This window comes from Rhinopithecus roxellana, chromosome 9, assembly GCF_007565055.1.
Source record: "Rhinopithecus roxellana isolate Shanxi Qingling chromosome 9, ASM756505v1, whole genome shotgun sequence".
Taxonomy (NCBI): Eukaryota; Metazoa; Chordata; class Mammalia; order Primates; family Cercopithecidae; genus Rhinopithecus; species Rhinopithecus roxellana.
Window position 1 is genome coordinate 32,647,909 of NC_044557.1, and position 26,959 is coordinate 32,674,867.

Sequence of the window (26,959 nt, forward strand, 5' to 3'; positions counted from 1 at the left end):
TTCAAGGGAATAATCTCCCCTCATTAAAAGTATCATTTACAGTTATTCACATTCACAGGGAGTATACTAACTAAACCTAGACTGGATAAATGCACACATTCACGCTTTGCAACGCTCATCCCACCCCCGCTGCCTCTTGGCCTCTCCTATGAACACATCCTTCCCTTTTCCTCTGCTCCTATCCTATATTCCCTGCTGTTCTCTTGCTCCTAGCTCCTGCCGCATTCATCATTAAATGATAAGAGCAAGTCATGGGTACACAGCAGCTCTAAAGTTCCACCTCCTTCTTTCTTCCTTCCCATTGCAGCACAGAGAGTGCCCATCCTCTCAGCAAAAGCCAGGCTCCCTGTGTGCTTAGGATTTCATCCCTTTCCACTTTTCAGACTTCACTGCTCCAGCTCCTCCCAGAAGCAGCACCTTCAGCCTCTTTCCATCGACTTGTTCCTTTTCCATCCCCCAGCATATAGACAAGTTCCATTTCTTTTGTTTAAAAAAGAAGAAAAAAAAAAGATTTCCTCAATCCCACCCCCTCTTTGCTGCTGTGGCCTCCTGCCCCACCCCACCCCAGCCTACCAAGGTGGCTGCGACCTGGAGTCTCCAGCTCCTCCCTTCCTATGTCCTTCACCCTGCTGCAACAGAATCCCTCCTTGATGTGCCACTCGAACGCCAGTGTGGCAGAACTCTAACCTCTGCCCATGTCGTGGTGAAGAAAAAGGGGTCTGCCAGTCAAGCTACCTGGATCTGCTTTGGCTCCACTGCTTAATAACTGTATTACTTTGGGCCATAGCCTAACTTCTCTGTGTCTTGGCTAACTTGCCTGTAAAGCCTCCCACAAGATTTTATACACACTTAATTAAGTAACTCCATTAGATCCATCAGAGCATTATATGAACATATACAATGTCTATGCCCAATACTTCCCTATTTCAACCCAGACTTGTTTTCTGTTCTCTACTCTGGAAATTCTAATGACCTTCACGACCAGAGTCCACCATTGCAGTCTGTGGTTGACAGGCATCTCTCACTCACTGTGCTGCAACTCAACTCTTAATCTTCAACCAAACAGGGCCTCCCCGCAGCTTTCCCACTGCCACTCAGTGACACTCCATCCAGGGTTTCCAAAGTGTAAAACCCCAGAAGTTATCTTTGACACTTCCATCTCCTTCCACCCCTCATCCAACTCATCATGAGCTAGAACCTGTAATTTCTATTTCACATACATCAACTTCTCTCCACCTCCACTGTTTCTATTCTAGTGTCCAAGCCTCCGCGTCTGTCACCTTGGCTACCTGGCAGACTTCTTTGTTTTTTTGTTTTGTTTTATCTTGTTTGAGACACGGTCTCACTCTGTCACACAGGCTAGGGTGCAGTGGTGCGATCTCAGCTGACTGCAGCCTCCACTTGCCAGGCTCAAGTGATCCTCTCACCTCAGCCTCCTGAGTAGCTGGGACTACAGGTGTATGCTACCACACCCAGCTAATTTTTAAATTGTTTATAGAGATGAGATTTCGCTGCTTCCCTAGGTTCCATTCCAACAGATGCTTTCCCCTTGGGAAGCTGTGGTTTGCCAGTGATGTACAATGACCTATACACTCTTAGTTAATTTACAAGGTAAAGAAATAATCCAATATATAGTCTTTTTTTTGTATTTTATCTCTTACACGTTTGCGATATTTTATTTTGTTAGTTCCTTAAGAGTAAGGAATACATACATTGAATTCAGTATATTAAAATACATAATGTTTCAACCAACAGTGTACCATATTCAGATAATTAACAACTGCTTCTCAATTTATCAAATAAAAAGCACTTCCATAGAAGAAGTATTTCAATGCATGCCAGATATGCTCCCTACCCTGAGAAACAAGAGGATCAATTGTGCAGGAGACAAGTAGGATCCACACTGAGGCTCACATGTTCCCCAAGCCCCCTCCTGTGTGCTCCTTGGTCACTGGGACATGACTCGTGCTGCTTCAAGGTGACAACATGGTAAGTTACTAAAGAGGTATGCATGTCACCTTTTCTGGGCCTCAGGGTGTCTTTCCTTATGAAAGCCACCAAAACTTGGAATTAAAGGCTACTCTGATAGGAAAATCATAGTTTTTCTTCAATACTGCATAAGATTAAAATAACTACTTGACCTGTAATTAACAGAGCTCAAGAATGTGTCATAAATTTTATAAAGATGAAGTACATATGCTTTTATTACTAAATTACCAGTATCACCATAAGTGTACCTTTGGCATGCTAGGTTTAAGTAGCTGTGCACCTCATTTTCCTTACTTAATCTGGACATACCCTCATGAAGACAGACTTGTTCCTGTCCTCTTTGGCTACTGAAATGCAGCTCTAATGACTCTGTCACTAAGAGGCTGAGTGGGCCGAAAGTTGTCTCCCAAAATCCCATCACAGCCTTCTACAAGTTCTGCCCCCTTAACATGCGTCCTCAGCCTTCGAAATTCTTCTATCTGAAAATAAAAGCAGAATAGATTAATCAATTATCAGACATGAACAAGATTGGAGTTTCATAAATGGCATGCATAACATATGCATAAATTACAACAATTATTAAAGAGAAAATTAAAATTAAGCTTCCAAAAGAAAAAAAACAGACTTAATTCTTCCAGACCTAAGACATTAGACAGGACCCCTTCAAGAGATGGCAACAGAAGTAGACATATCAAGGTCTCTGAACATCTCAAATAGACACAGAAATCTGCTCCATTTGTTAATGTAAAAATGATACAGGCTGGGCGCAGTGGCTCACACCTGTAATCCCATCACTTTGGGTGGCTGAGGTGGGCGGGTCATGAAGTCAAGAGTTCAAGACCAGCCTGACCAACATGGTGAAACCCTGTCTCTACTAAAAATACAAAACTTAGCCGGACAAGGTGGTGTGCGCCTGTAATCCCAGCTACTCAGGAGGTTGAGGCAGGAGAATCACTTTGACCCATGAGGGAGAGGTTGCAGTAAGCCGAGAACACACCATTGCACTCCAGCCTGAGCAACAGAGCCAGACTCCATCTCAAAAAAACAATGATACATACCTCTCCCAAAAAGGTTTTATGCCTATCCATACCATAATAAGAAAGAGTGAACAAATGAATGTGCTCTTAAATGCTTTCCAAGTACATTTTAATTAATGAATTATTATGTTACTGTATGCAAACACTGATTAGATCTTAGATTTATCAGATGGATTCGAGATTTCCTTTCATCAAAAGACTTTTGCCACTTTTCTAGCCCTCTGGAGAGCATAGGTCCAAGAAATGATTTTCTAAAAGCCTGAGCCCAACTTCCTGTCTTCACAATATTGATTTTCAAGTTCATTTGCCTTTCTTGGGTGGGCTCTCCAGGTCCCATGGCTTCCCCACTGTAAGTGAAGAGGTTCTCAGAGTCCTCAGGGACCTTGCCCATCAGCCGCCCTACAGTTTCTCTAAGAACCCAGAGCCTGCCAGACATGACTCTCTGGGAAATATTAATGTTTAAGCAACAAGCAAAAGTGATGAGCATTCCCCAGACTTATTTCCATTTATCTATTTAACTACAGGGTTCACTGTTAATTCACTTAAGTGCCAGACAGTCATGACACATTCTTCATTCCATACACAGAAGGGGAAATTGAGGCTGGAACAGTTTTGAAAATTACCAGATTAGCTAGTGGGTAAGTCTGACAATTCCAAGTCTACCTGCTCTTTTCTCAGCTCCACAGCCATCTCTTTAGGAATTCTAGTCAATTCAGTATAGTCTATCTCCTTCATACACCCCAAGGTATTGAGCATATGTGATCTGGGCAGCATCAATACACCAAAAGTTCACCATCTGTGTATCAAGGGATTGTATCTACGAAGATCCTTAACATTACATAGCTATAGAATTCTGTCATTCACGAAGAGAAATGAAACGCAAGAGAGCAACTAATTCAGGGGTTTCAACAAAAGTCAAGAGACACCTAGAGACTTTAGGGGGCCCACGAAAGCCCTGGATGATATGCAAATTGTTACATGTGCATTTTCCTCAGGAGAGGCTCCCTGACTCCAAGAGTTGAATCACACAACATTTTAACTCAATAACTCATACACAGAGTTGTAGAAAAAATTAAATGGCTAGTTCGATTAGAATCCAGGTCAGAAATCCAGCTTCTTTTCTGTGGGTTTTTGTTCTTTTCTTTTCTCTGTACTTATATGCACTTCGAATGTCTTATTTTTCCATGTCGCTGAATGTATGACTGATTTCCCTTAATGAGATTAAGTCTGACCCAACCGGGATTGTCCTGTTTAGTTTTTTATTATACCTATATGTTGTATTTACATAGAGGAGCCAGTCAGATAAGCAATCAGCTGTTTAATCTACTTGATGGTTTTTCACTAGATCTTCTTCAGGTATTAGAATGAAAATATGAGTAGCATCTATTGCTTGTTGCATCTGAAAAACTTCTAGAGACGAAGCTGCATGATAATCCCTTAATATTTGCTTTCACCTTGAAGTTTTCCCTAAGTAGAGAGTGAAAAGGAACCTGGTCAGTGAGAGAATCTTATGCTTTTTCAAAAAGAAGAATATGACAGTGAGGGCAGTGAACTCTGCACCCAAAGGCCAATTCTTGTACTGCTCTGCCACCTAAGACCCAAATGATCAAATGACTGCACCTCCTCAAGCCTCAGTTTCCACACGTGTATAACATAGATAATAACAGTATTCACAAGGATAGCCTACGAAATAAGAAAGAACATTCATGAAAATCAATCAGCATAGTTCCAAGCACATAGGAAGTGTCTGACAAATACTAGCACTTCTATTGCACAACTTCTTTTGAAGTGAAACCTTTAGCATTTTGAGATAAATATTTAGCTGTAGTTTTATATGCAGAAAGTATTTATAATAAACCAATCATTCACTGAGAAAATCTAAAGTCGTCTCTCCTAGCACTCACTTTCCATGTAATCATACTTAATACCTGCAACCTGAACCTATGAAGCATGCACAGGTCACTGAGGAGCAATGTGGGCTAGGAACTTTACTGCCTCAACATATGAAAGACTCCATTTTTTATTGACTTTGAAGATTATTTTAAAGCTGGTTTAATTTTATATTTATGTATTCTGAACTGGAGAAAAATCTTTCAAGCCCCAGGCCTCACCCTGAAGCACATTCTGTGAAAACAACTTCTTCCAGAAGAGATGATCTGAATCAACAGCCAGCCAGTCTCAAATCACTGTACTCTCAGAGAAAATTATTTCACAAGAAATGTTTTTCTCTGATCACAGCAACACTCTGAAGACTTCAAACATCAACAGAGATGGAGGGGAAAATGTGTCTTACTGAAACGCCAATTTTCTAAAGCAACCACCCCCAAACCCTTTAGTCACTTCAAATGGTTTCAAGTGCATACTGAATCAGCCACACTGAAATAAGAGATTGTGATAAATGAACAGAATAATAGAATAATATTTCGGGATAGAAATCTTTAATGAAACTCAAATGTCAGGGCCTTCCAGGACCATTATCATCACATATATCTGAATGTATGACTGCATGTATTTTTAATGCTACTCTACTTAAACATGGTATTTGTTTTTAACCAATTTAAGAGAAAACTGAATGTGGGGCACCAACATTGAACATTTCATGGAGAAGTCTCCATCTTCTGAAGGTATTAGATTCAACAGCCACTGTTCTTTGAACTACATATGCACTCCAATTGGTCTAAGACGTTTATTCCAATCTTCACTGCCTCACAAACCAAATTATCCACTAAAAGTTCAGCTTTAAAATTGCTTCTTTATTAATGGATTCAAAGAGCTAATTTCCAGGGTTTGTGGTTTAGTGCTAGCTAACTTTCAGGAGTTACTAAATTCTAATAGATTTATTTTGACTTGCATTTCATGTGTCATCATGTTAAAACAGAAATACAACACGTAAAAGTCAGTATGCTCTATCCATTAACCCATCTATGGACATTCATGTGGTTTCCCTGTCTTGGCTGTCATGAACACGGGAGTGCAGATATCTCTTCAAGATACTGACTTCAATTCCTTTCAATCTGTATCCACAAGTGGAAATCAACCAGACATGGAAACACAAGTATTATATGAACTCACTTATATGTGGAATCTAAAACGATCAAACTCTTAGAAGCAGAGAGAAGAATGGCAGCTGCCATTGGCCAATGGCAGCTGGCAGGAAGCAGAAATGGGGATATAATAGTTACAGGGTACAAAGTCTCAGTTATGCAAGATAAATAAGTCCTCGAGGTCTCCTATACAGCACAGTGCTTATAGTTAACAATACTGAATTGTATACTTCAAATTGCTAAGATGGTAGATCTTATGTTAAGTGTTCTGACCCAGCAAAATATTATAACAACAAAGGACATGGGAGGAAACTTTGGGAGGTGACAGATATTTTACAACCTTGATAAAATGGTTCTTTATCAAAGTTAGTGCTCTCATTTTCTTTTATTATCAATAACAATACAAGAGTCAGAATAACATAATTCCACATGGTACTAATCAAATTAAAAAATTAAAAGCAAATTGTACTTAAACAGTCCATATATGTATACAAAGACAGATATAGACAAACATAGAGAGACGACTTTCCACCTTTCACGTACTGCAGCCTTGTTTTTGCCTCGTTTCTCTTCTACCCCATTATAAAATGTTCCATCTAAAATCAATGCTCCCTCCTCCTTACCAACCTCTCATTCATAAACCATCTCTCACTCTGTCATGACTCCTTAATCGATCTTTTCAATTTTTTTGAGTAAGAGAATAGGAAGAACATTCACTCCCTGGTAACACCAACGTCAACCATCCTGATGCCATCCCCAGCCTAAAGGAGCCCCAGCCTCGACCACTGTCGAGAGAGCTTCTGAGCCACGCAGATTTAAACATACTCAAGAATTAAAGATTAGAGAGCTCACAACCACAGGGAAAGTGCTGCCTATCACTTAAGACACTGAGAAAATACATATAAAAATATCTACAAGCAATTAAAAATGACACATTTTAAGAAAGTGAAGAAAGTGTCTCCCCAGAGAGAAGATCCTTGATTTGCACTGTCCAGGATGGCAGCCACCTGCCCCACATGGCCACCAAGCACTTGAAATGTGGTTTGTCCAATCTGAGACGTGCCAGAAGTGCAGAATATACACTGCAAGCCAAAGACTCAGTATGAAAATAAGAATGGGAGAAATCTCATCAATGACTTCTTACCTTGACTACACACTAAAATGATAGTATTTTGCAAGTATTGGGTTACATACACTATTTGAATTAATTCCTTAATTTCACCTGTTTCTTTTGACTTTTTTTTCTTTTTTTTTTTTTACAATGGCTACTAGAAAGTTTAATATGTAGCTCACATCATGTTCCCACTGGACAGGGCTCGCCTAGTGCTGCCCTTCACACTAACCTTCAGGACCTCAGGCTTCTCCAGTTAGAGCGCTGATGTCAGTTACATGTAGAGACGAATGCAGGTACATATGAAACAGTGGTTCTCAAAGTATCCTCCCAGAATAAAAGTGTACGTTGTCAGCAACTACCCCAGATCTACTGAATCAGCAACATAGGGGTGGAACCCAGCAAGGTGTGCTTTAACAAGCCTTCCAGGAGATCTGACACATGCTCAAGTCTGAGAACCATGGATGTCTTCATCTGTTTTGTGCTGCTATAACAGGATACCTGAGACTGGATAATACATAAAGAACAGAAATGTATTTTCTCACAGTTCTGGAGGCTGGAAGCCCAGAATCAAGACATTTGGTATTTGGTGAAGGCATTCTTGATACGTCCTCATGTAGCAGAAGGCAGAAGGACAAGCGAGCCAACAAGAAAAAATGCTGTGTGAAGCCTCTTTCTTAAGGGTCTTAATCCATTAACAAGGGAAGGCCCCTCATGGCCTAAACACCTCTTAAAGGTCCTACCTCTTAATACATCACATTGGCAGCACCTGAATTTTGGAGGGGACACATTGAAACCACAGCGATGGGGATAGAAGAAAATCTACAACAAATGTTCCCAATCACTGAAAACCTACAACAAATGTCCCCAATCATTTGAAGTTATTTTCAAACATAACCATGCTGTGGCCCTATGGCAACCTGGACTTTAGGGAAACAGCCCCTTTGATTCCATAGGGAGCATGAAGACCCCTGAGAAAGGCTTGCTGCTTCGTGAATGGGGTCAGACTTCCTTGATTGTCCAGGGCCAGATGTGCTTCCAGATCCCACAGGCTGAGCACATGCCAGGCACTAACTCGGGCTGTCAGGATGTAAAGAGTCCTACTTTCCAACCCATAGGAAACATGGAATGCAGAAGGAATGAAGAGGAGGAAAGACTGAAGAAAAGAATGTTTAAAGCAGTTTTCAATATTCTAGAAGACATGTCATGTATCCACAGGGTGAAAAAACAATAAACACGTTCATATTCTTTCATTTCACTGGTGTTACTTTAAGTTGAAAGAGAAAGGAAAAAACAAAGACATTTAATATGAAAATGTAGATAAGCTAAGAAATAGATAAGTAGGGAGGGAATGCAGAAAAAGGAGGAAGAAAAGGGCAGGAAAAGGACAGTAAAACTTAATTATCAACCCATTTCTGTATGTGTACATACATATTTGCACAGATGCCACTATACCATAATGCCCTGTTTTATCAGTTCTAAGATTAATATGTATTCACATTTTAATGACTCTGTGAAATCAGAATATGTCTTAAAATTTCTATTGTTAGATTTGGTAATGTTTTGGTGTTTGTATTCTGTTCTTGGAATCTCATTTCCAAACATGACAATCCAGCTGAAAAAAAAAATTTTTCTTTTACTTTGGCTTCCGAATGCTTAGACCATCATTTATATTAAAGTTATTTAATGGTTAAAATGCCCATAATCAATGAGTGGATAAAGAAACTGTGGTATGTGTGTGCGTGTGTGTGTGTGTATATATATGTGTGTGTGTGTATATATGTGTGTTATATATTTATATATGTATATATGTGTATACACACACACGCACACACACTGAGTCCCCACTTTGGGGACCCAGGGGGAAAGGGTGGGAAGGGGGTGAGGGATAAAAGACTACAAATTGGGTTCAGTGTATACTGCCAGGGTGATCGGTGCACCAAAATCTCACAAATCACCACTAAAGGACTTACTCGTGTAACCAAATACCACCTGTTCCCTAAAAACCTATGGAAATAAAAAAAATTTAATAGAGTTTTTTAATGGTTAGAGATAGAGATCGTTTTTAAAAGGAAATATATACTCATTCAGATCCATCCAATTGTTTTTTTTCTCCCTACATAAGGCATGCTAACCAGGAATAATACGAAAAATTCAACTAAGAAAGGGCTTCCAGACCCATATTCTAGAATTCCAATTAATAGTACTCAGGACAATGTATGATGGGCTTAACAGCCCACACTACACTTCAGCTGAAGTCTACACCTCCCTGAATCATAGCTACTATGCATTTAATAGGAAACCATTATGATTTAGAACTTCTTCAATGTTGCTAGTGCCGATACTATTATCCTATGGCAGGTGATGCATGTCAAGATACCAATTCTTTGCATAATAATATTCAGCAGCTTAATTGCATACATAAACCTTATGATATAGAAGAAAACATTGTTCTTTAATTTAATGCAAATTTTTAAATTTCTCAATATAATCAGCTATGTGGAAACTCCACCTGCCATTCTTTGTTCCTTCTGCTATTTTATATGTCAAGCATCTCTCTCCTCCCCTTTTCAATTTTTGAGGCTTCTCAATTTTTCTTGGTCTAACTCCTAGAATCACATCCTCTTCCTTTGATTCCTCTCACTTTTGCTGCCTTCTTTGGACCTTTTCCATTTTTGCTCTGCTTCCCGTGAAATTCTATGAGCAGCACCAAGTAAAACATTCAGACTGATTTATATTCCCCTAAGATTATAATTTTTTTCTAAATCACTCTAAATAGCATTGTAATATATGTAAATGTGTGTCTGTGTGTGTCTACATTTTAACTCTGCTGCCCTATGAACAGATGCTGTGATGGAGCTCTGTGCTAATAGCACCTAAATCTTCTCCTTGAGAAGTACAGCTAATTGAAAAGTCATTTATTTTCAAGGGCAGCCGAGATTATTCCTTCCAATATGCATTCATTCAGCTTCGGCTCCCCTGTGGTAAGAGATGGTTTATCTCCCAATAATCAGGGAGCATGACTTTAGTAGCTTAGGGTTAGACTTTGTCACTGGCCTATTTCAAGGAAAAATACAAAGCTAGGTTCCCTTTGAAGCCAGAGAGCCTAAGGCACAATGGTCTGTCTCTGGATTTTAGCATAACACACTGGCCAGTATAGTAGTAAAATATTGTATCTTATCTACAGGATCAGTTAACATTCTCAATATAGTTCAGCATTAATATTGTGAATGCTGGCAAGGGAATCCTTAAAGGAATTCTAGGTGGAAATGGGAATATTGGGCACTCAACAAGGCCCAATAAACCTTTCAATAAATTAAGATTTGTTGTGATTATAAAGAACATTTTTTTTTTTTTTTTTTTTTTGAGATGGAGTTTCGTTCTTGCTGCCCAGGCTGGAGTGGAGTGGTGCAACCTCGGCTCACTGCAATCTCCGCCTCCTGGGTTCAAGTGATTCTCCTGCCTCAGCCTCCCAAGTAGCTGGAACTACAGGCACCTGCCACCACACCTGGCTAATTTTTGTATCTTTAGTAGAGACAGGGTTTCACCATGTTGGCCAGGCTGGTCTCAAACTCCTGACCTCAGGTGATCCGTCCACCTCAGCCTCCCGAAGTGCTTGGATTACAGGCGTGAACCACCCCATCTGGCCGAGAAAAAAAAGTTTCACTAAAAGATCTGATCTACTTTTAGGAAATTACCCTCGATAAAGTAATGCTGAACAAATGTGACTATAGACACTCAGCTCATCTACTTTGTTCTCTAGTCTATAAACTCTCCTTGTGGCTAAATCCTGTTAACACTTTTTAGTCCTTAACTGAATGTGTGTACAGAATCTGATACTCATGATCTCTCTACTTCTTCTTGAAACTTGCCTCTCCCATGGCTTCTCTAACCATCACATGAGTCTCCTGACTTTTTCCACTTCTCAAGCCATTCCCTGGGGACACTCTTACAGTACACACCCCTGGTTACACTTCCCTTGTTCTCTGAATCACTTCTTTTCTCTCCCTGAATGATCTCCTCTTCTACACTAACAGCTTCACCCACCATACCCCTTTCTTGGGTGTTTAAAGGCATCTCAAACTGTCAATATGTAACCATAAACTTGGCATCTTCTCCATGAAGGCTGCTCTTCCTCCTTGATTCCCTGTCATGGTAGAAAGCAACACCTTACACTTGCCAGTCAACCAAGCCAAATCCAGGGGAGGTCCAGTGACAAGGGGGTCTTTCCTTCCCAAAATCCTTCCTATGTCATCAGCCACCAGGTTCTGCTTCTGCTTCTTTATTATTTCTAAAGTTACTCCCTTCCCTCCATCTCATTGCATGTGACCTACATCTTCATACTGCAGCTACAGAGTACGCTTCTCGAATTCAAACTTGGTCATATCTCCCTCCTCCTTACAACATTTCCGTGATTCTTTGCCACCTTCAGGAGAAAAACCAATCTCCATGGCACAGCCCTGAGGCTCACTGAGGAAGTCTCCTGCTCCCCTCTCCAACCCCCTCATATCATAGGCTCTCCACATTACCACAAGCTTTCCCCAAATGCACCCTGTTCTCTGGCCTCCCTGCCAGACACAAGCATACATACACTTTTCCCGTTGGCAATTCTCACAAATACTCAGGCAACACCTCTTGACCTGGTTTGGGGAAGGCCTTCTAGATAACTAACTCTCATCCAGGCACCTTTCCTATGTGCTACCTCAAGACTATGTCCATACCATCCCATAGTGCCGGACACAGCAAATGACTGGGTTTTTGTTTGTTTGTTTGTTTTTAAATGTACACCTATGTATCAGTTGGCCTTTCCTCCTAGATAGTGAATTCTTTGAGAGTGTCTTACTGGCTCTCCCCTTGTCAGTGCTGATTACAGTAACTGGCGCATAGCAAATGTCAAATAACTGCCAAATAAATGAAGGAATGAATGCATGCATTCCTTCAGACTCCACATCAGCCTCAAAGGAGCAATTTTGCATGCTAAAAACTGCCTATGAGAAAGATAAAGAAAAGGAAGCTAGGACTATGCAATAATTACCTTACCATATCAATACACTGCTTGTATTAACAGGGTCAATGACAAGTAAAAGCAAATGAATGCATCCCAGTATCATAAAACAAGCTGTATGTTAAGTCTTGGGGCTTTGAAATTTGGGCATCTAAGATTTTGGGCTATCTGCAACAACAACAAAGAAATGCGTATGTATCCTCGAGTCAAATTGTAAGAAAAGTAAATGCAGAGGCAAGTTTGATGTTTTACATGTGCCATTCATAGAACAACAGTGACTGCATGACCCATGGCCCCTGCTCGGGTTGCAGTCCCTGAGTTTGACCTGGATAGGGCAACCGGCAGTGAGCATGGCCCTCACACACCTGCTAACCCCAGACCCCTTCTCTGCTTCAGAAATACAAAGTCAGCAAGAGAAGGGACCTGGAGCAACCAGATGGCAAACGGAAAAGAGTGAATCGCACAGGGTCCTCCCAGTTTAGAAGAGTCTTAGGAAGGATACCCCAGGAAGTATCCGCCTCAGGAAAGTACCTCAGGACCTCAGGGGACTATCTCCTCCCATCCTCACTACTTGATTCTCCTCTGTTCATATTCTTTTCTTGGGTGTCTCATTTGTTTTGTTATTCTTTTTTTTTTTTTTTTTTGAGATGGAGTCTTGCTCCACTGCCCAGCCTGGAGTACAGTGGCACAATCTTGGCTCACTGCAACCTCCACCTTCCAGGTTCAAGCAATTCTCCTGCCTCAGCCTCCTGAGTAGCTTGGATTATAGGCGCCCACCACCACACCCGGCTAATTTTTGTATTTTTAGTAGAGATGAGGCTTCACCATATTGGCCAGCCTGGTCTCGAACTCCCAACCTCATGATCTGCCCGCCTGGGCCTCCCAAAGTGCTGGGATTACAGGCGTGAGCCACCGCGCCCGGCCTATTCTGCTCTTTTTTTGATGCTAAAGATCCCTAAATATGCACGTTAGGCCTCAGCCTCCGAAGTTCTTGTTATGTGTTTCCAACTGCCTGAGAGAAACAAAACTCCTCCAACTGGGGATACAGAGCATAACACAGAAAAGGCAGAAACCTCCTCTAACACTGCTGTGGGCTTCCTGACAAGGCCTCATGCAGAAGGAAGGTCTCAAACGAACTGCAGTGTTGAAGAGGGCACACCAAAAGGGGCAGTAGTTAAGCACCGAGCACTGACATCACACATGACTGGCTGGATCCCCAAATCTACCCGTACTACCTGTGTCAATTAGGCAAAGGTTTCTTAATCTCCACAGGCCTCAATCACCTCATCTGAAACCTGGGAATGATAACGGCAGTCACCACATCAAGGAATCAACTGTTCTATTCACAGATTATTTTCACTATGCCTACAAAACCTCTAGTGGTTCCTAAATCTTAACTTAAAAAAACAAAACAAAACAAAAAATACTTGACTATTCTCTAAACATTGTCCCTAAATCCCTCCTTGCCTTTCCCATAAAACTTCTGGAAAGATGGTCTATATATGGTCCATATTTATGCTTGGTCCCTCTACATTCAGCTCAACATTCTACAGAAACATCTCCTTTGGGTTAATAATGGCCTAACTGGTGGTTATAGCTCCTGTTCATGCATCTTGTTTGCAATGATGAGGCAAATCAGAAAAGAAAAGAAGGCTTTCATCACGGTAGGGGCCTCACAGCAAACTGCTTAGATGGGCTAAGGTGTTTCCTTACCTAGAGGAACCAGAAATAGCGCAGTGGAAGGGATGGAGGAGGAATCATATTGGAGAAGGGAAGCCAAAACTCAGCAACAAAGGAGGATACTAAAACCAGAATCAAGCAGTGAGCATGCCTGGCCAGGGAAAGAGTTACGTATCAAAGGACAAGAACAAGTTGAGATCCAGAATGTAAGCCAGATGGAAGCCAGAAGTTCAGAACTCCAAGCACCTGGGCCAATTTTTTTTTTTTTTTTCGAGACGCAGTCTTGCTCTGTCACCCAGGCTGGAGTGCAGTGGGCGGTCTCGGCTCACTGCAAGCTCCACCTCCCGGGTTCACGCCATTCTCCTGCCTCAGCCTCCCAAGTAGCTGGGACTACAGGCCCCCGCCACCACACCCGGCTAATTTTTTGTATTTTTAGTAGAGACGGGGTATCACTGTGTTAGCCAGGAAGGTCTTGATCTCCTGACCTTGTGATCCGCCCGCCTCGGCCTCCCAAAGTGCTGCGATTACAGGCATGAGCCACCGTGCCTGGCCCGGGCCCATTTTTAAAAGGTGCTGTAGTTATTTGATGCTAGGGTTGGCAGCACTTCTCCACAGCATTTGTCAGTATTAATCCCCTCCTCCTCCACATCTTGGCAACTCTCCCTCCCTGTTCTTCTCAAGACCCCTGGTCCTTAGTTCCTAAGGAGGCATCATCTCCCCCATCTGCACTGCGGGGTTGCATAGAGTGGGAGCTATCTTCTTGTCTTCCTACTCAGCTTGAGCTACGGTGCCAGGAATTCTTGCTCATCTGATCACCGAATCTGTTTTTTTCTTCTTCTTGGGCATAAAGCTAGAATGCACTTCCCAGCTTCCCCTGCAGTTAGGGTAGTTATGTGACCAGTTCTAGCTAACAGAAAGTAAGTACAAGTGGAGCTCCCTGTTTATACCACTGGCCCTCAAAAGACCTCTGTTGAGATCCTTCACCCTATTCTCATTGAGGGCGACTGTGGGAGGAGGGCAGAGAAGATGGAAGTGTTTCTTTCAACCTGGTTCCCTGAATGACTACACAGAGAAAAGCCTTCACTGCGAATCAGAAACACATATGTTGGATTTTATGTGAGTATGAAATAAATTTCTACTGTGTTAAGCCACTGACATTTGAGGTCTATCTGTTGTAGCAGCCGTCATCTTCGCTGTTAAGTACCAAATCTAGATATCGTGAGTCCAAAACTCTAGGCTTAACATTGGACCCAAATTTCTAACTTCTTTCCTGTCCTTCACTGGACTAATTTCTAATATTTTGCAGAAATTATTCCCTAAACCTCTTGGACTGGGTTGGGTTTCTTCCACATGTGTTTCCAGAGCACCTTACTTATTATCACATTAATTGTTTAGTCATCTGCCTCCCCAACTCTTTGGTGAACTTTTTGAGAGTAAAAACTGTTTTAATCTCATCATCCTCTGTGTCCAGTTGGCATTCAGGAACGGTTTCTTTTTGTTCTTCATTTTTAAATTAAAAGCAAAGTGCATTTAGTGGTACTAAAAAACAAGAACACATCACCAGTGATAAGTGAGTGCTGGCATATACTTATACCCCTGTTCAGTGTGATGAGAAGAGCGCTTCACCTCCACCGTTGTTTTTCTCAAACCCATACCCCTAGTCTAATCATGTGCAGAATAGTCTCTTATAAAAACAAATACATGAATGACTAAATATAGGAATTAGAATTTGCCATAAAAATATAAGGTTCAAAAGTGATATGATCAAAGTTCATAAAATAACGAAGGGTATGGGGAGGAGAGGCTGAGTGGGGAAATTATTAAATTAATCCCTAGCAAAACATAAATAAATAAAATTATTAAATGTTGGAAGAAGGATTTTTTTAAGATTTAAGGACAAACTAAAGAAAGCTTTACTGAGAAGTTAGTGAACTTGAGCTTTTTAACTTCGAGAAATAATGGCAAATATTTAAAAGCTACCAAAGAAAACTTGGTTTGCTGAGAGTATTTCCCAAGTCTTTTGAGGTTGATCATGAAGAAACAATACAGCTTTCCAGAACATATCCATCCCTTAGACAGATCCCTGAAAGACAGGAGATATTTAAAGCCCCTTTTGTAATATCAAAATCATGGTTTAAATAGATTCGAGTGATGCTGCCTCATGTTCCACCAGCTAACATCCCAGTGACAATTCACTTGGGTGCTCCCACCCACTGTGCAGTAGCATTTAGGGCACCTATGAAGAGCCCAAGGCCGGGGGTGGGTGACCAAAAGTGGAGCTAGCAAACAATCCAGAATTTTCTAGGGCACTCCTTCTGGGTCCTTCACCCTACACATGCAGAATTTTCCTGTACACACCAAGGCAAAATGATTTCAAAGCCTATGAGTGACTTACAGAAATAACCAGCATCCCCACTTTACTTCCAGACTTTCTATTCTCCACACCTGGGGAAATTCACATAAGGAAATAACTAATAAAAAGTTTTGCCTTTCAGTGATCTCGATTAACTCTCTAAAAACTTACATTTAAAATACAGACCATAAATGAGTGTTGGGTTCTGTCCATCCTTGACCTTTCAATCACTTTCACTAGTTCAAGCCACTTAACTTTCATCTTGAGAGGTATGACTGATCTAAAAGGAGCTAATACATAAAACAGACGCTTTCCTTTCTCAGAAACAATGTTTAACTCGTATCTTTACTCTGAAAGATTCAAAGCAGCACACTCACCTGTAGCTGGGATATAGTTAAAGGGTATCGGAATAATATCCAGGTGACACCTTCACTGCAAGGTGGGATGGTGAGAGAGCCTTCATACACCCAGTAATCCCGCAGTAGAGGGTCTGCACAGCCACATGGATATGTCATGGAAAAGGCAAGTGAATTAATAACAATCCTGATGACTCCAACAACAATTTTCAAAATTACAAACTGTCCAAATGATGCTTCTAAGATGGATGTCATTTTTAAACTAGAGCTCCACATTCTTACAGTACTCATTGTGGAAAAAATAATTGATAAAAAACATGATGAATTCTCTATTATTTACAGTGATTTCTATCAATGGATTACTATACATACCTGTTAAGTTTAATCACTTTAGAAGTGTATCTATATTTTGGGTTTTTTCACTTTACTAAAGGACTTACCTGACTATTTCATATCTAATATTTATTGAATGCTTATGACATGCCAGCAATTTACTTTAATTCATTTAACCTTCACAACAAACCGGTGAGATAGTTAGTAATATTAACACTATTTTTCAGATGGGGAAACTGAATCTCAAAAGAGTAGTAGTTTGCCGAAGGTCACTCAGCTGATCATCACTGGCAGAGCCAGGATTCGAATTCGGGCAGTCTGGCTTCATAACCCGTATTACCGTTTTTAAGAGACAGGGTCTGGCTCTATCACCCAGGCTGCTGGAGTGTGGTGATGTGATCACGAATCACTGCAGCCTCAAACTCCTGGGCTCAAGCAATCATCTCACCTCAGCCTCCCAAGTGGCTAGGACTATGGGTGCACACCACCACAGCCAGCAATTATTTCTTCTTTTTTTGAGAGCGAGGTCTGGCTATGGCTAGTCTCAAACTCTTGGTCACAAGCAATCCTCTCACATCTGCCTCCCAAAGTGTTGGGATTACATAGGTGTGAGCCACCACGTCTGTCTGAAAGCCTGTATTTTTAACCATTCAGTTCTAGCTACTACTATACTGCTTCTGCAACAGCAAAATATTAAAATATTACAATAGAACAAAATGGGTCATTCTTATGAAATCCTTTAGCTCTGCATTAGAGGAATTTATGATTAATATGATGGATAAATGTTTAACATATGATAGAAATTGGTTTGTTGTAGATTAATTAAATGTAGAAAACAGAAGATACAATGCACCAACTGTTTGGTTTTGTTTAAAACACTAAGAGACAGCACATAATTTGGGCAGAGAAATGTGAAGATCAAAATTTTATATACAACAACCTTTAAATCATATTCTGAGTATTTGATGTATAATTGTTACCTCTACACAAATACAATTAGAGTAATATATAATAATAGTATTACTGCAGAGAGGTAACCTTATAAAATTAGATACAAAGTCTATTCTACTCTAAGGATTAAGAACTCCACTGATCAGTCTTAGAGGTACATCAAGGATTTTTCTGTTTGTTTGTTTGTTTGTTTGTTTGAGACAGTTTCACTCTGTCACCCAGGCTGAGTGCAGTCACATGATCTCGGCTCACTGCAACCTCCATCTCCTGAGTTCAAGCGATTCTCCTGCTTCAGTCTCCTGAGTAGCTGGAATTACAGGCGTGAGCCACCACACCCGGCCAAAGTTATTTTATTATACTGGTGCTTTACACAGAGGTAGCAACTTTTACAAATGACAATCCTATGAAAGCTCTTCGTGGATCAATGGAACTAGTGGCAAAGTGTCTCTTTATTATTTCAAAAGGTTTACTTCCATATTCCATGGAAATTATATCTGCTAAAGAGAATATAAATTGCAAATAAATTTTATTAATTAACAAACATATAGTTTTACATAGTCTGAAGAAAACAATGTGACTATAGCCACTGTTAAAATTCATTTTATGCAATCAGATAAATACTCACCTGGTAATAAAGTGTTAGGATTAAAGCAAGGTATTGTTTTGGACTTCCCCTGAAAAGAAAAAATGTTTACCCAATGTTAATGTAATATTTCTAGATTTTAGAATAAATATCTATTAGAACTAAAAAATTAGAATGAAGTCTTTTCTGAATGGCCTCATCAGGTCCCACAGACTTGTGGGTATCTCCTTCCACCTTCTCACTGGAGTAACATTGTCTGGTTCCTGCTTTAATTCTATGGCTATTTTCTTTGCTACCACAGTTTAATTCTCCCTGTAAGTCCTGGTGTGAAACCTACACATGGGGTCCCATCTGCCCCATGTCAGTTACCTTTTCTGCTCTGAGAACATTCATACCAGAGACTTGGGCTAAATTCTCATTGTAAAATGCCTGAACCCTGGATGGGGGAATTTTCAAAATGCCTTTCCTCCTGCTTGCTTTCATTTCAGCTCCTAACCTTTTCGGCACTACAACCTGGCTTGCAACTTCTTGTTTTGTCCTATTTGGATTTGGTAATTCAGCTCTGGGATCTATATTAGATGCTCTCCTCATCTGGAAAGGGAGATCTGAAACAGATGGAAATATTCTGTTCCAATCAGTGTTTATCAAAGCTAGATTTAAATTTCAAGGGAATCATTTGTGCCCTTATTCAGCAATTCACATTTAAGATCATCATTTTAAATCATGTCATTTAAATTATTTAGACTTTAGAGGCAAATAATCCTGTCATGTGAATCAGATGTTTCTTAAAAGATTTTTCTCTATCGATACAGATGCAATAGGGAAAGTTATTGCATAACCTCCAAGTCCCTTCCTGACTTCCTGGGACTATTTTATACATTAAAGAATCTAGCTTACTTGCCTCCCCAATCCTCCTGAATTCCATAATGATTGGTGTCCTATTAGGTGATGAAATAAAGGAAACTTTCGCAGCCCACAGCCCGTTGCAGTTGTACAAATATAAGTCAAAAATGTGCCCTCACCGTCTTTTTATCAGCTTCTTTTGTCTGGACTGGGTTTCCCTTGGAAGCTGGGTTCATTCCAAACCTACTCAGGAGATCTTCAGTGGAGATTCTGCCTGGTTCAGGATACCCTGGGCTGTGCTAGTATAAACCGAATCAAACTTGATTCCCAAATTGATCTTTCTTAAAACTGGCTTTGGGTCTCTGGATCTCCTGTAATTAAACAAGTTCAACTCTTGTTCTGTATCTCCAGCAGCCCTACAAGACTGGACTACTTCCCCTCCCCCAGGCCACTCATATTCAACTGACTAAGAGTGAGCCAAGAAGGCACTGCTTATAAGAGAGACTGGCATTGGGCCGGGCGCGGTGGCTCACGCCTGTAGTCCCAGCACTTTGGGAGGCAGAGGCAGGTGGATCACGAGGTCAAGAGATCAAGACCACCCTGGCCAACATGGTGAAACCCTGTCTCTACTAAAAATACAAAAATTAGCTGAGCCTGGTGGTGGCATTGGCTTCCTAGCAATGCTAGGCCGTATCATTGCAGGGTCATGTTGACCACCTTCTCTTGGATGTTATCTTACCGCATATGTGTATTTGTTTTCTTTCTTTAAATTTATTTAACGTAAATACTTTGAAATATGATTCCCCAAGTTTTTATTTGCTTCATTTATACAACTTTCCAATAGCATGCAGGTAGGAAAGGGTTAACTCAGCAGGTCTGAGTTGCTCAAATCCTGCACATCCCATATAAACGCCTGCCTTTAGGACTAACTCTTGGCTCCTGGGATATAAACTCTGAGCTTGGAATATTCTACCTGATAAGAGTGTTTCTGTGTGCCTGCAGCCTTGGGCCATGCTGTATTTATGGTGAACTCCTGTTGTTATGTCTGAGGCCTTCAGACATACTGTACCAATTGCAACAGATAAGCTGATGCTAACAATGTGACTTATGGTGAAGAGGGCAGGGAGAGGGTTGCTGCTAGAGAGTGAGTAGCTGAGGACAGTTATGTTGCAGGCATTTTGTGCTTCAATGACTGACCCCTAATAAATCTTTGGACACTAAGGCTAGAGTGAGCTTCTGTAGTTGTCAACACTTCACACATGTTATGACACATCATTGCTAGGAGAATTAGGGGCCTCCTCACATGACTCCACTGGGAGGGGAAACCTGGAAGCTTGTGCCTGGTTTCCCCTGGACTTCATTCCGTGCACCTTTTCCCTCTGCTTTTTGATCTGTTTCTTTTCACTGTAATAAACCATAACCACAAGGATAACAGCTTTTCTGAGGTCTGTGAGTCCTTCTAACAAAGCATCAAGCCTGCAGGTGGTCACAGGGACCTCCTACACAACCAGTATTTCTGTATTATTTTAAATAATGACTTACCTTATATTGAATATCCTGGAGGATTTCAGTCACAGCCTTTAAGCCAACATGTTCCTTTCCTATCTGAAAAATATAAAGCATAAACCACAACCACAACATTTTTCAGTGTTTAGCTTTAACTCAAAAAAAAACTAACGGGGCCGAGAGTACTGGCTCATGCCTCTAATCCCAGCACTTTGGGATGCCGAGTTGGGTGGATCATGAGGTTAGGAGATCGAGGCCATTCTGGTTAACACGGTGAAACCCTGTCTTTACTAAAAATACAAAAAATTAGCTGGGTGTGGTGGCACGCACCTATAGTCCCAGCTACTTGGGAGGCTGAGGAACAAGAATCGCTTGATCCCAGAAGGCAGAGAGGTTGCAGTGAGCCAAGATCATGCCACTGCACTCCAGCCTGGGTGACAGCATGAGACTCTACATCCAAAAAAAAAAAAAAAAAAAAAAAACTAACAGAACTCGGTTCCAGTCCATCTGAATGTCCTTTTGGAGGAACACTTAAATGGCCTTTTATTAATAACTAGGTCAATGTCTACTAAAGGTAACTAAAGTTGTAATAGGCCGGGCGCGGTGGCTCAAGCCTGTAATCCCAGCACTTTGGGAGGCCGAGACGGGCGGATCACGAGGTCAGGAGTTCGAGACCATCCTGGCTAATACGGTGAAACCCCGTCTCTACTAAAAAATACAAAAAGCTAGCCGGGCGAGGTGGCTGGTGCCTGTAGTCCCAGCTACTCGGGAGGCTGAGGCAGGAGAATGGCGTAAACCCGGGAGGCGGAGCTTGCAGTGAGCTGAGATCCGGCCACTGCACTCCAGCCTGGGCGACAGAGCGAGACTCCGTCTCAAAAAATAAAAAAAATAAAAAAAAAAAGTTGTAATGAAGCTAGTATAATAAAGTATTAGATACGTAAATGTCCAAGAACTCATTCTATCATTCTAAATTCTTCTTACTGTGTATAGGAATCACTCATTTTGCTACATATAATATATCAAATTATAAAATACTGTTACATAAAAATATCAAGGATATTTTTGAATTAAAACTACTCAGTACATGTTCAAACCCTTCCATGTTTAACTCTGGCATCTATAGATCATTGCTATAAAGATTTTAACAATACTGAAAAATTATATTAACTTAGAAAAGCAGGTATGTGATTTTGTATGTTAAATTCACCAAAATCAAGACCCTTTTTGATTACTACTAGACACAATTTTATAACTACCTATTTTTAAATAAATAAGAATGTGCTTTTTATAGCCTTATTTTTAAAAACATATCACCATATATTATTAGTGTATAAAATGCTCCCAAAAAAATTGAGACAAAAAAATTCTAACACTTAATATTCTTGACTTTGGCTTTAAAACCTTTAAGTGAAATCTGACCAATTTCCAATGGTCCATGATAATGGAGGAGAGTAATGGAGGTCATTTAGAACCTCAAATAAACAATCACTGCTTTTGTCAGCTTTTCTCCTTCTACATAGATATTTGGAGAATGACCTAAGAGAAGCAAGAGTAGCTGTCGATATGTTCACATTCTCTGTTTCTCCCAATGTTAACCAACTGCAAAACATGCAGATGAAAGAGCATCCAAAGGGACAGGAGAGATACAAGAAATGCTCCACCTAAGGTAGGCCAGTCAGCTCTAAACAATCAAGACGTGAACTACTTTCCAAGAGTCTACAATTATTCCTGAGATAGGCTCTAAAAACAGAAAGTAAATTTTCTAAAGTTAAAAACAAACAAACAAAAAATTAAAACCTAATGCATATGTACCTGTGGGTACAGCAGCCTGAATTTTTAGGCAGAAATCATTATCCATTCTTCAGGAGAAACGGACCTCTCTTTGTCTTACTGGTTTAACCTTGCTATAGCACTGGGAGGCCTACATCTGCACTTGGTGTCTGCTTTCATCTCAGGCATCTCCTGTCGGGGTGTAAACTCTTTGAAGAGTCCACATATGAACACTAAGGCCACTCAATGTGGCAGCTCAGGAGCAGGCTCACTTTGCAATGGACTGCCTGGATTCCAATCCTGACTCTGCCACCTCTTAGCTGTGTGGCCTTAAGCAAGTGTACTTAACCTCTACATCATTCCACTTCTTCAGCTATTTGCTGAGGAGGATAAAAATGATAGGTTTGTAGATAAGATTAAATCAAACAAAAACTGTAGAACAGGTTTGGGTCATCATAATTCACTTAATGTCCATTATTATTCTTAATCTGGATGCCCTAGAGCATCAAATATAGTTTTTCCATACAGTAGCACTTAAGAACTATTACTAACTCCTTCTGTCTATAGACTCTACTATTTGCCCATAAAGACTCTACTTTATGGGCAAAACTTTATATCTTGCAAATTCTATAAACTCTGTTATTATGCTATCTCTTTCTTTTCCTTCCTTGCCAAATTTTTGTATGAAGAAATGATGACCAGCAAAAAGCAAGTACTGATGATAATCTCCACACCCCAACTGCTAAAACCGTGTAAGCAACTGTTCAGATAACACAACCTGGTACGAAGAGCCCACTAGGAACCTTGAGAACAACTCATATCTCAGCTCTCACCTTTGCCTTCTTTCACCACCACTGGAAATGCAAACCACCTTGGTCCGTTCTCTTTGCCTGGCATCTCAGCCCTGAACCACCTGATTTTTTCACTTCTAACTCAATCTCTCCTTATCTTCCACTGCACTCTCTAGAACAGAACAACTCTGCATTTCTGCCAACATCTCCCACCACTTCCTGATCTACCTGTACCCCTTGGGTCTGCCCAAGGGCATGGCTCTTTTGCAGGCCCTTTGAGTAGACGCCATGCAGTCCCCCAGGGAGACAGACTGGGATCCAGTCACTCTTGCTCCCTTCACTGTGGAACTCTCTGACCCACGTGCTCAAGTCATCCTCCCGAGGGAACCACCCTCTAAGGCTATCAAGGCCTCCTTCTTTCTCCCTTACTGACCCACTAGACAATCTCTCCCAGGCATCACTTCCTGCTACCACCCTGGACAGCTTCAGCATCCAGGGGTGGAGGCCCCTCCCTGGCCTAAGTCTCTTCACCCTTCAGTCTGTGGCCTTCTGCCCCATTCCACCTCAGCAAACCAACCCCGTGCTCTCATTCCGAAAACTTCAATCCTGAAAGACTAGCCTCTCTGACCAGATGCCCTGGGTCATCCAGCTCTCCTGCTCTTTCCTTTCTCCCCTTCACTGATCACCAGGAGCCAAGGCTGGGAGGTCCCTGTGGCTTCTTCTCCTTCCCCGTCCTGCCTAGACATGGTGTGGGACTGGTTAGACAGAATGATGTCTCTCCAACCACTCTCCATTCTTTGATCCTTTTACCTCCTAAATCATCTGCTCTGTGATGGATCAACACAACAACTTACTAGAACTCTCTACTCCTTTACCTGGATAAAGAACAACCCATCATACCCTGTCCTGTATGATCTGGAGTGTCCAATCCCAAAGGTGTCCAATCCCTCAGTGACTGCCAAGTCTATTATCATCCCCTTCTGGTCTATTTCAAGACTCAATCCCACACCCACGTTTTCTTTGTTCTATAAATAGTTATGCTTTGTGTGTCTCAGAGATAATGAAGGTCATCAGGCATGAACTCCCTTAATGTCCTGCCTTTCTCCACCTACAAATCGGCCCCATGTGTGCCCACCCTTTCCTCCTGGCCCTCTATTTTGGAGAAGGGGTGGGTCTGCTCCTATCTGAGATTAGTCCACTGCATAAGCTCTCCATCCCATGCCCTCTTGCCTCCTCCAGGACTTTTCCACATCAGTGACACCCTCTCTTTCCAGCATTTTTAATCTCTATCTCTGCAATAGCTCTTATTGCTCAGGGAAAAAAAAACAAAAACAAAAACTATAGGCAGATCTCAAATCTCAAAAGATTCACTGGACATCAGAGCTAGTTATTGCCCCATCTGTCCTTCCTTCCTTTCTTTGGCCAAACTTCTTGGAAGGAAAGTCTACTCAATGCCTCCGACTTCCCTCCCACCAAATTTCTTTCCTCCAGCCCGAGGGCCAGACTCCCTGGATGGATTTCAGCCCATCCTTCCCTTCCCCTCTCCTTCCCTCCTTCCTGAAATTTTGCTCTCAGTTTTGCAATTTTACTCTCTCCTGAGAATTTGCACACAGATAACCTGAATTTTTCCTCACAGAAACTTATGAAAAGTTAGAAAAAGTGTGCTTGCTCTCCAGGCTTTCCCTTGCCTGCAATAATGCAGCTTGTTCTTGGAAATTTTCGCATTAGTTCTAAGGGGCTGGGTTTTCAGTCCAGGGCTCTACAAATCCAGGTCACCTGTTACATGGTAAGAATCAGGAAGTGAAAATACTAAGTTATCACACCTAATTCCATCCACAAAAATTTGAGTACCAATTCCAAAGATGAAACTGAAATGTTCCTTTCCCTTCTATGTATGACTATATGGTTATTTGCATTCTTATTTTTATTTTACCATTTTTTATTCTCACTTTTAGTACCTTCTACTGTCTGAATTTCTCAGATTTGGATACTTTAACTTTTTTGGGTTATAAGAGTAGTCTTTCATAATTATTACTTCAATATACTAAAAATTATCAAAATATATTTCTATAATGAAAACTTTTTTATTAATATTTTATGATTTCTTTCTAGTTATATAATGCAGTTATAAAACACAAGGAATGTAGGTCCCACCTGTGACAAAGCTGTGAAATAAATAGTAAGAGGACTCACTGAAAAATGTAAGGATTTCCTTTAAATTTCTACGATGTGTCATATTTGCAAGATGCTGATTTTAAAATATTAAGAGCCTAAACTGGATGGCTACCTTCAAACATCAATAAAGAAACATCTAGGAGATATGTATTAAAAATATTTGTAATTAATTTGTGATATACATGCCATAAAAAAACAAGTTTAAAAGGGCCCATTATCGAACTCTCTTTGGAAAATTAAGTTTTTGAAGAACACTGTGCTAACATGCTCTAATCCCAGGTTATCCAACAGGCAGCCCAGAGCCACGCAGAGCGGGAACTCTGGTTTCTGGTCCTAATGGCAGCTTTAAAGCTAAAATTTCCAAGTAATCTTTCACCTCTAAATCTTTTACGATGTCAAATAGGTATTAAGACAAAATTTAGAAGATTCACCTTAAAAACTGAATTAAGTTTTCACCTCTGAAAGCACAAGACCTGCTTTCATATGTTTAGGTAAATTTATATACTATCCTTTGCCTACCACAGTGCTCAAATCTAAACGTTATATTGACTATATCTGCAAAGGTTTTTTTTTTTTTTTTTTAAGATTTTTCTGTAAACCAAGGTCTAAAGACATTTTCTGAAAACCTTTTTCATAAAATAAAATCTACCTTCAGGAGTCATTTTCTCAATCATTTCTCCAAAGATCCTGAATGCTTCTCTGAAGAAAATTTCTAACTTTAAATAAAGGAACTATTTTCTACCAACGAATATGGCTGAATTCTGATGAACCACAAGGATCAAGTTTTCTATTTTTATCAAGTGTTCTCTGTAGGTGTGTAATTTCATCTCTAAGCAATAAAATTGAGAATAAAAAGTATTTTACAAAATGATTTAGAGATTAGCATCTCTAAACAATACGATAATCACAGCAGAGAGTTTACCTGAACAAACAGAGCAATGATGGCGATCCCGTGCGGCTTCCCCACAGCCTCGTCAATGCTGCCAAAGAGAGTGGAGTTCCAGTGGATCAGATGGAGCTGGGTGAGTGGCAACAGACAGACCACATCATTTAATGTGCTACTTCTAGTCATAAAAGCAAAGATATAGCCATTTCTTTACGATTTCTATATGGTATCACACACAGCAAGAGGATCACAAGTAGACACAAATAAACTACTGGCTTAATACGAGTTCTCTGTATGAATTCCTTCCTTATTTCTGAGCAGAAGCAGTGCTTAGTGGATCGCTGCCTCTTAAGTCCAGTTTTCGTCCTGATGAGGAGGAAGATGACTAAAGGGACTCACAGACTTCACATGGATTCAGTTACCTTTCCTGGGATGTCATCCTTTTGAATCTCCATGGAACAAAACTCCTAGTCTGGGCACAAACACTAGAACTGATTCAAAGGATGAATACCTGCATCATCAAATCCTACATCACCCAGTATTTCC

General features: G+C 40.7%; 1 protein-coding gene across 3 annotated transcripts in view; it reads right to left on the minus strand.

Annotated features, from left to right (window-relative positions):
* The window catches only part of CA8 (carbonic anhydrase 8), a 94,620-nt gene that overhangs the window by 17,725 nt on the left and 49,936 nt on the right, over positions 1-26,959 (minus strand). The window contains exons 4-9 of one of the 3 annotated variants that reach the window (XM_030938211.1): positions 26,450-26,545; positions 20,828-20,890; positions 18,485-18,533; positions 16,597-16,709; positions 16,262-16,311; positions 2,299-2,468 (exon numbers count right to left, since the gene is read on the minus strand). In XM_030938211.1, the coding sequence (XP_030794071.1) occupies positions 2,465-2,468; positions 16,262-16,311; positions 16,597-16,709; positions 18,485-18,533; positions 20,828-20,890; positions 26,450-26,545 (375 nt within the window). In that variant the 3' untranslated portion in view covers positions 2,299-2,464. Of the gene's footprint in view, positions 1-2,298; positions 2,469-16,261; positions 16,312-16,596; positions 16,710-18,484; positions 18,534-20,827; positions 20,891-26,449; positions 26,546-26,959 lie in introns of those variants that run through there. The other 2 variants (XR_004059346.1, XM_030938213.1) reach the window with 2 other exon arrangements.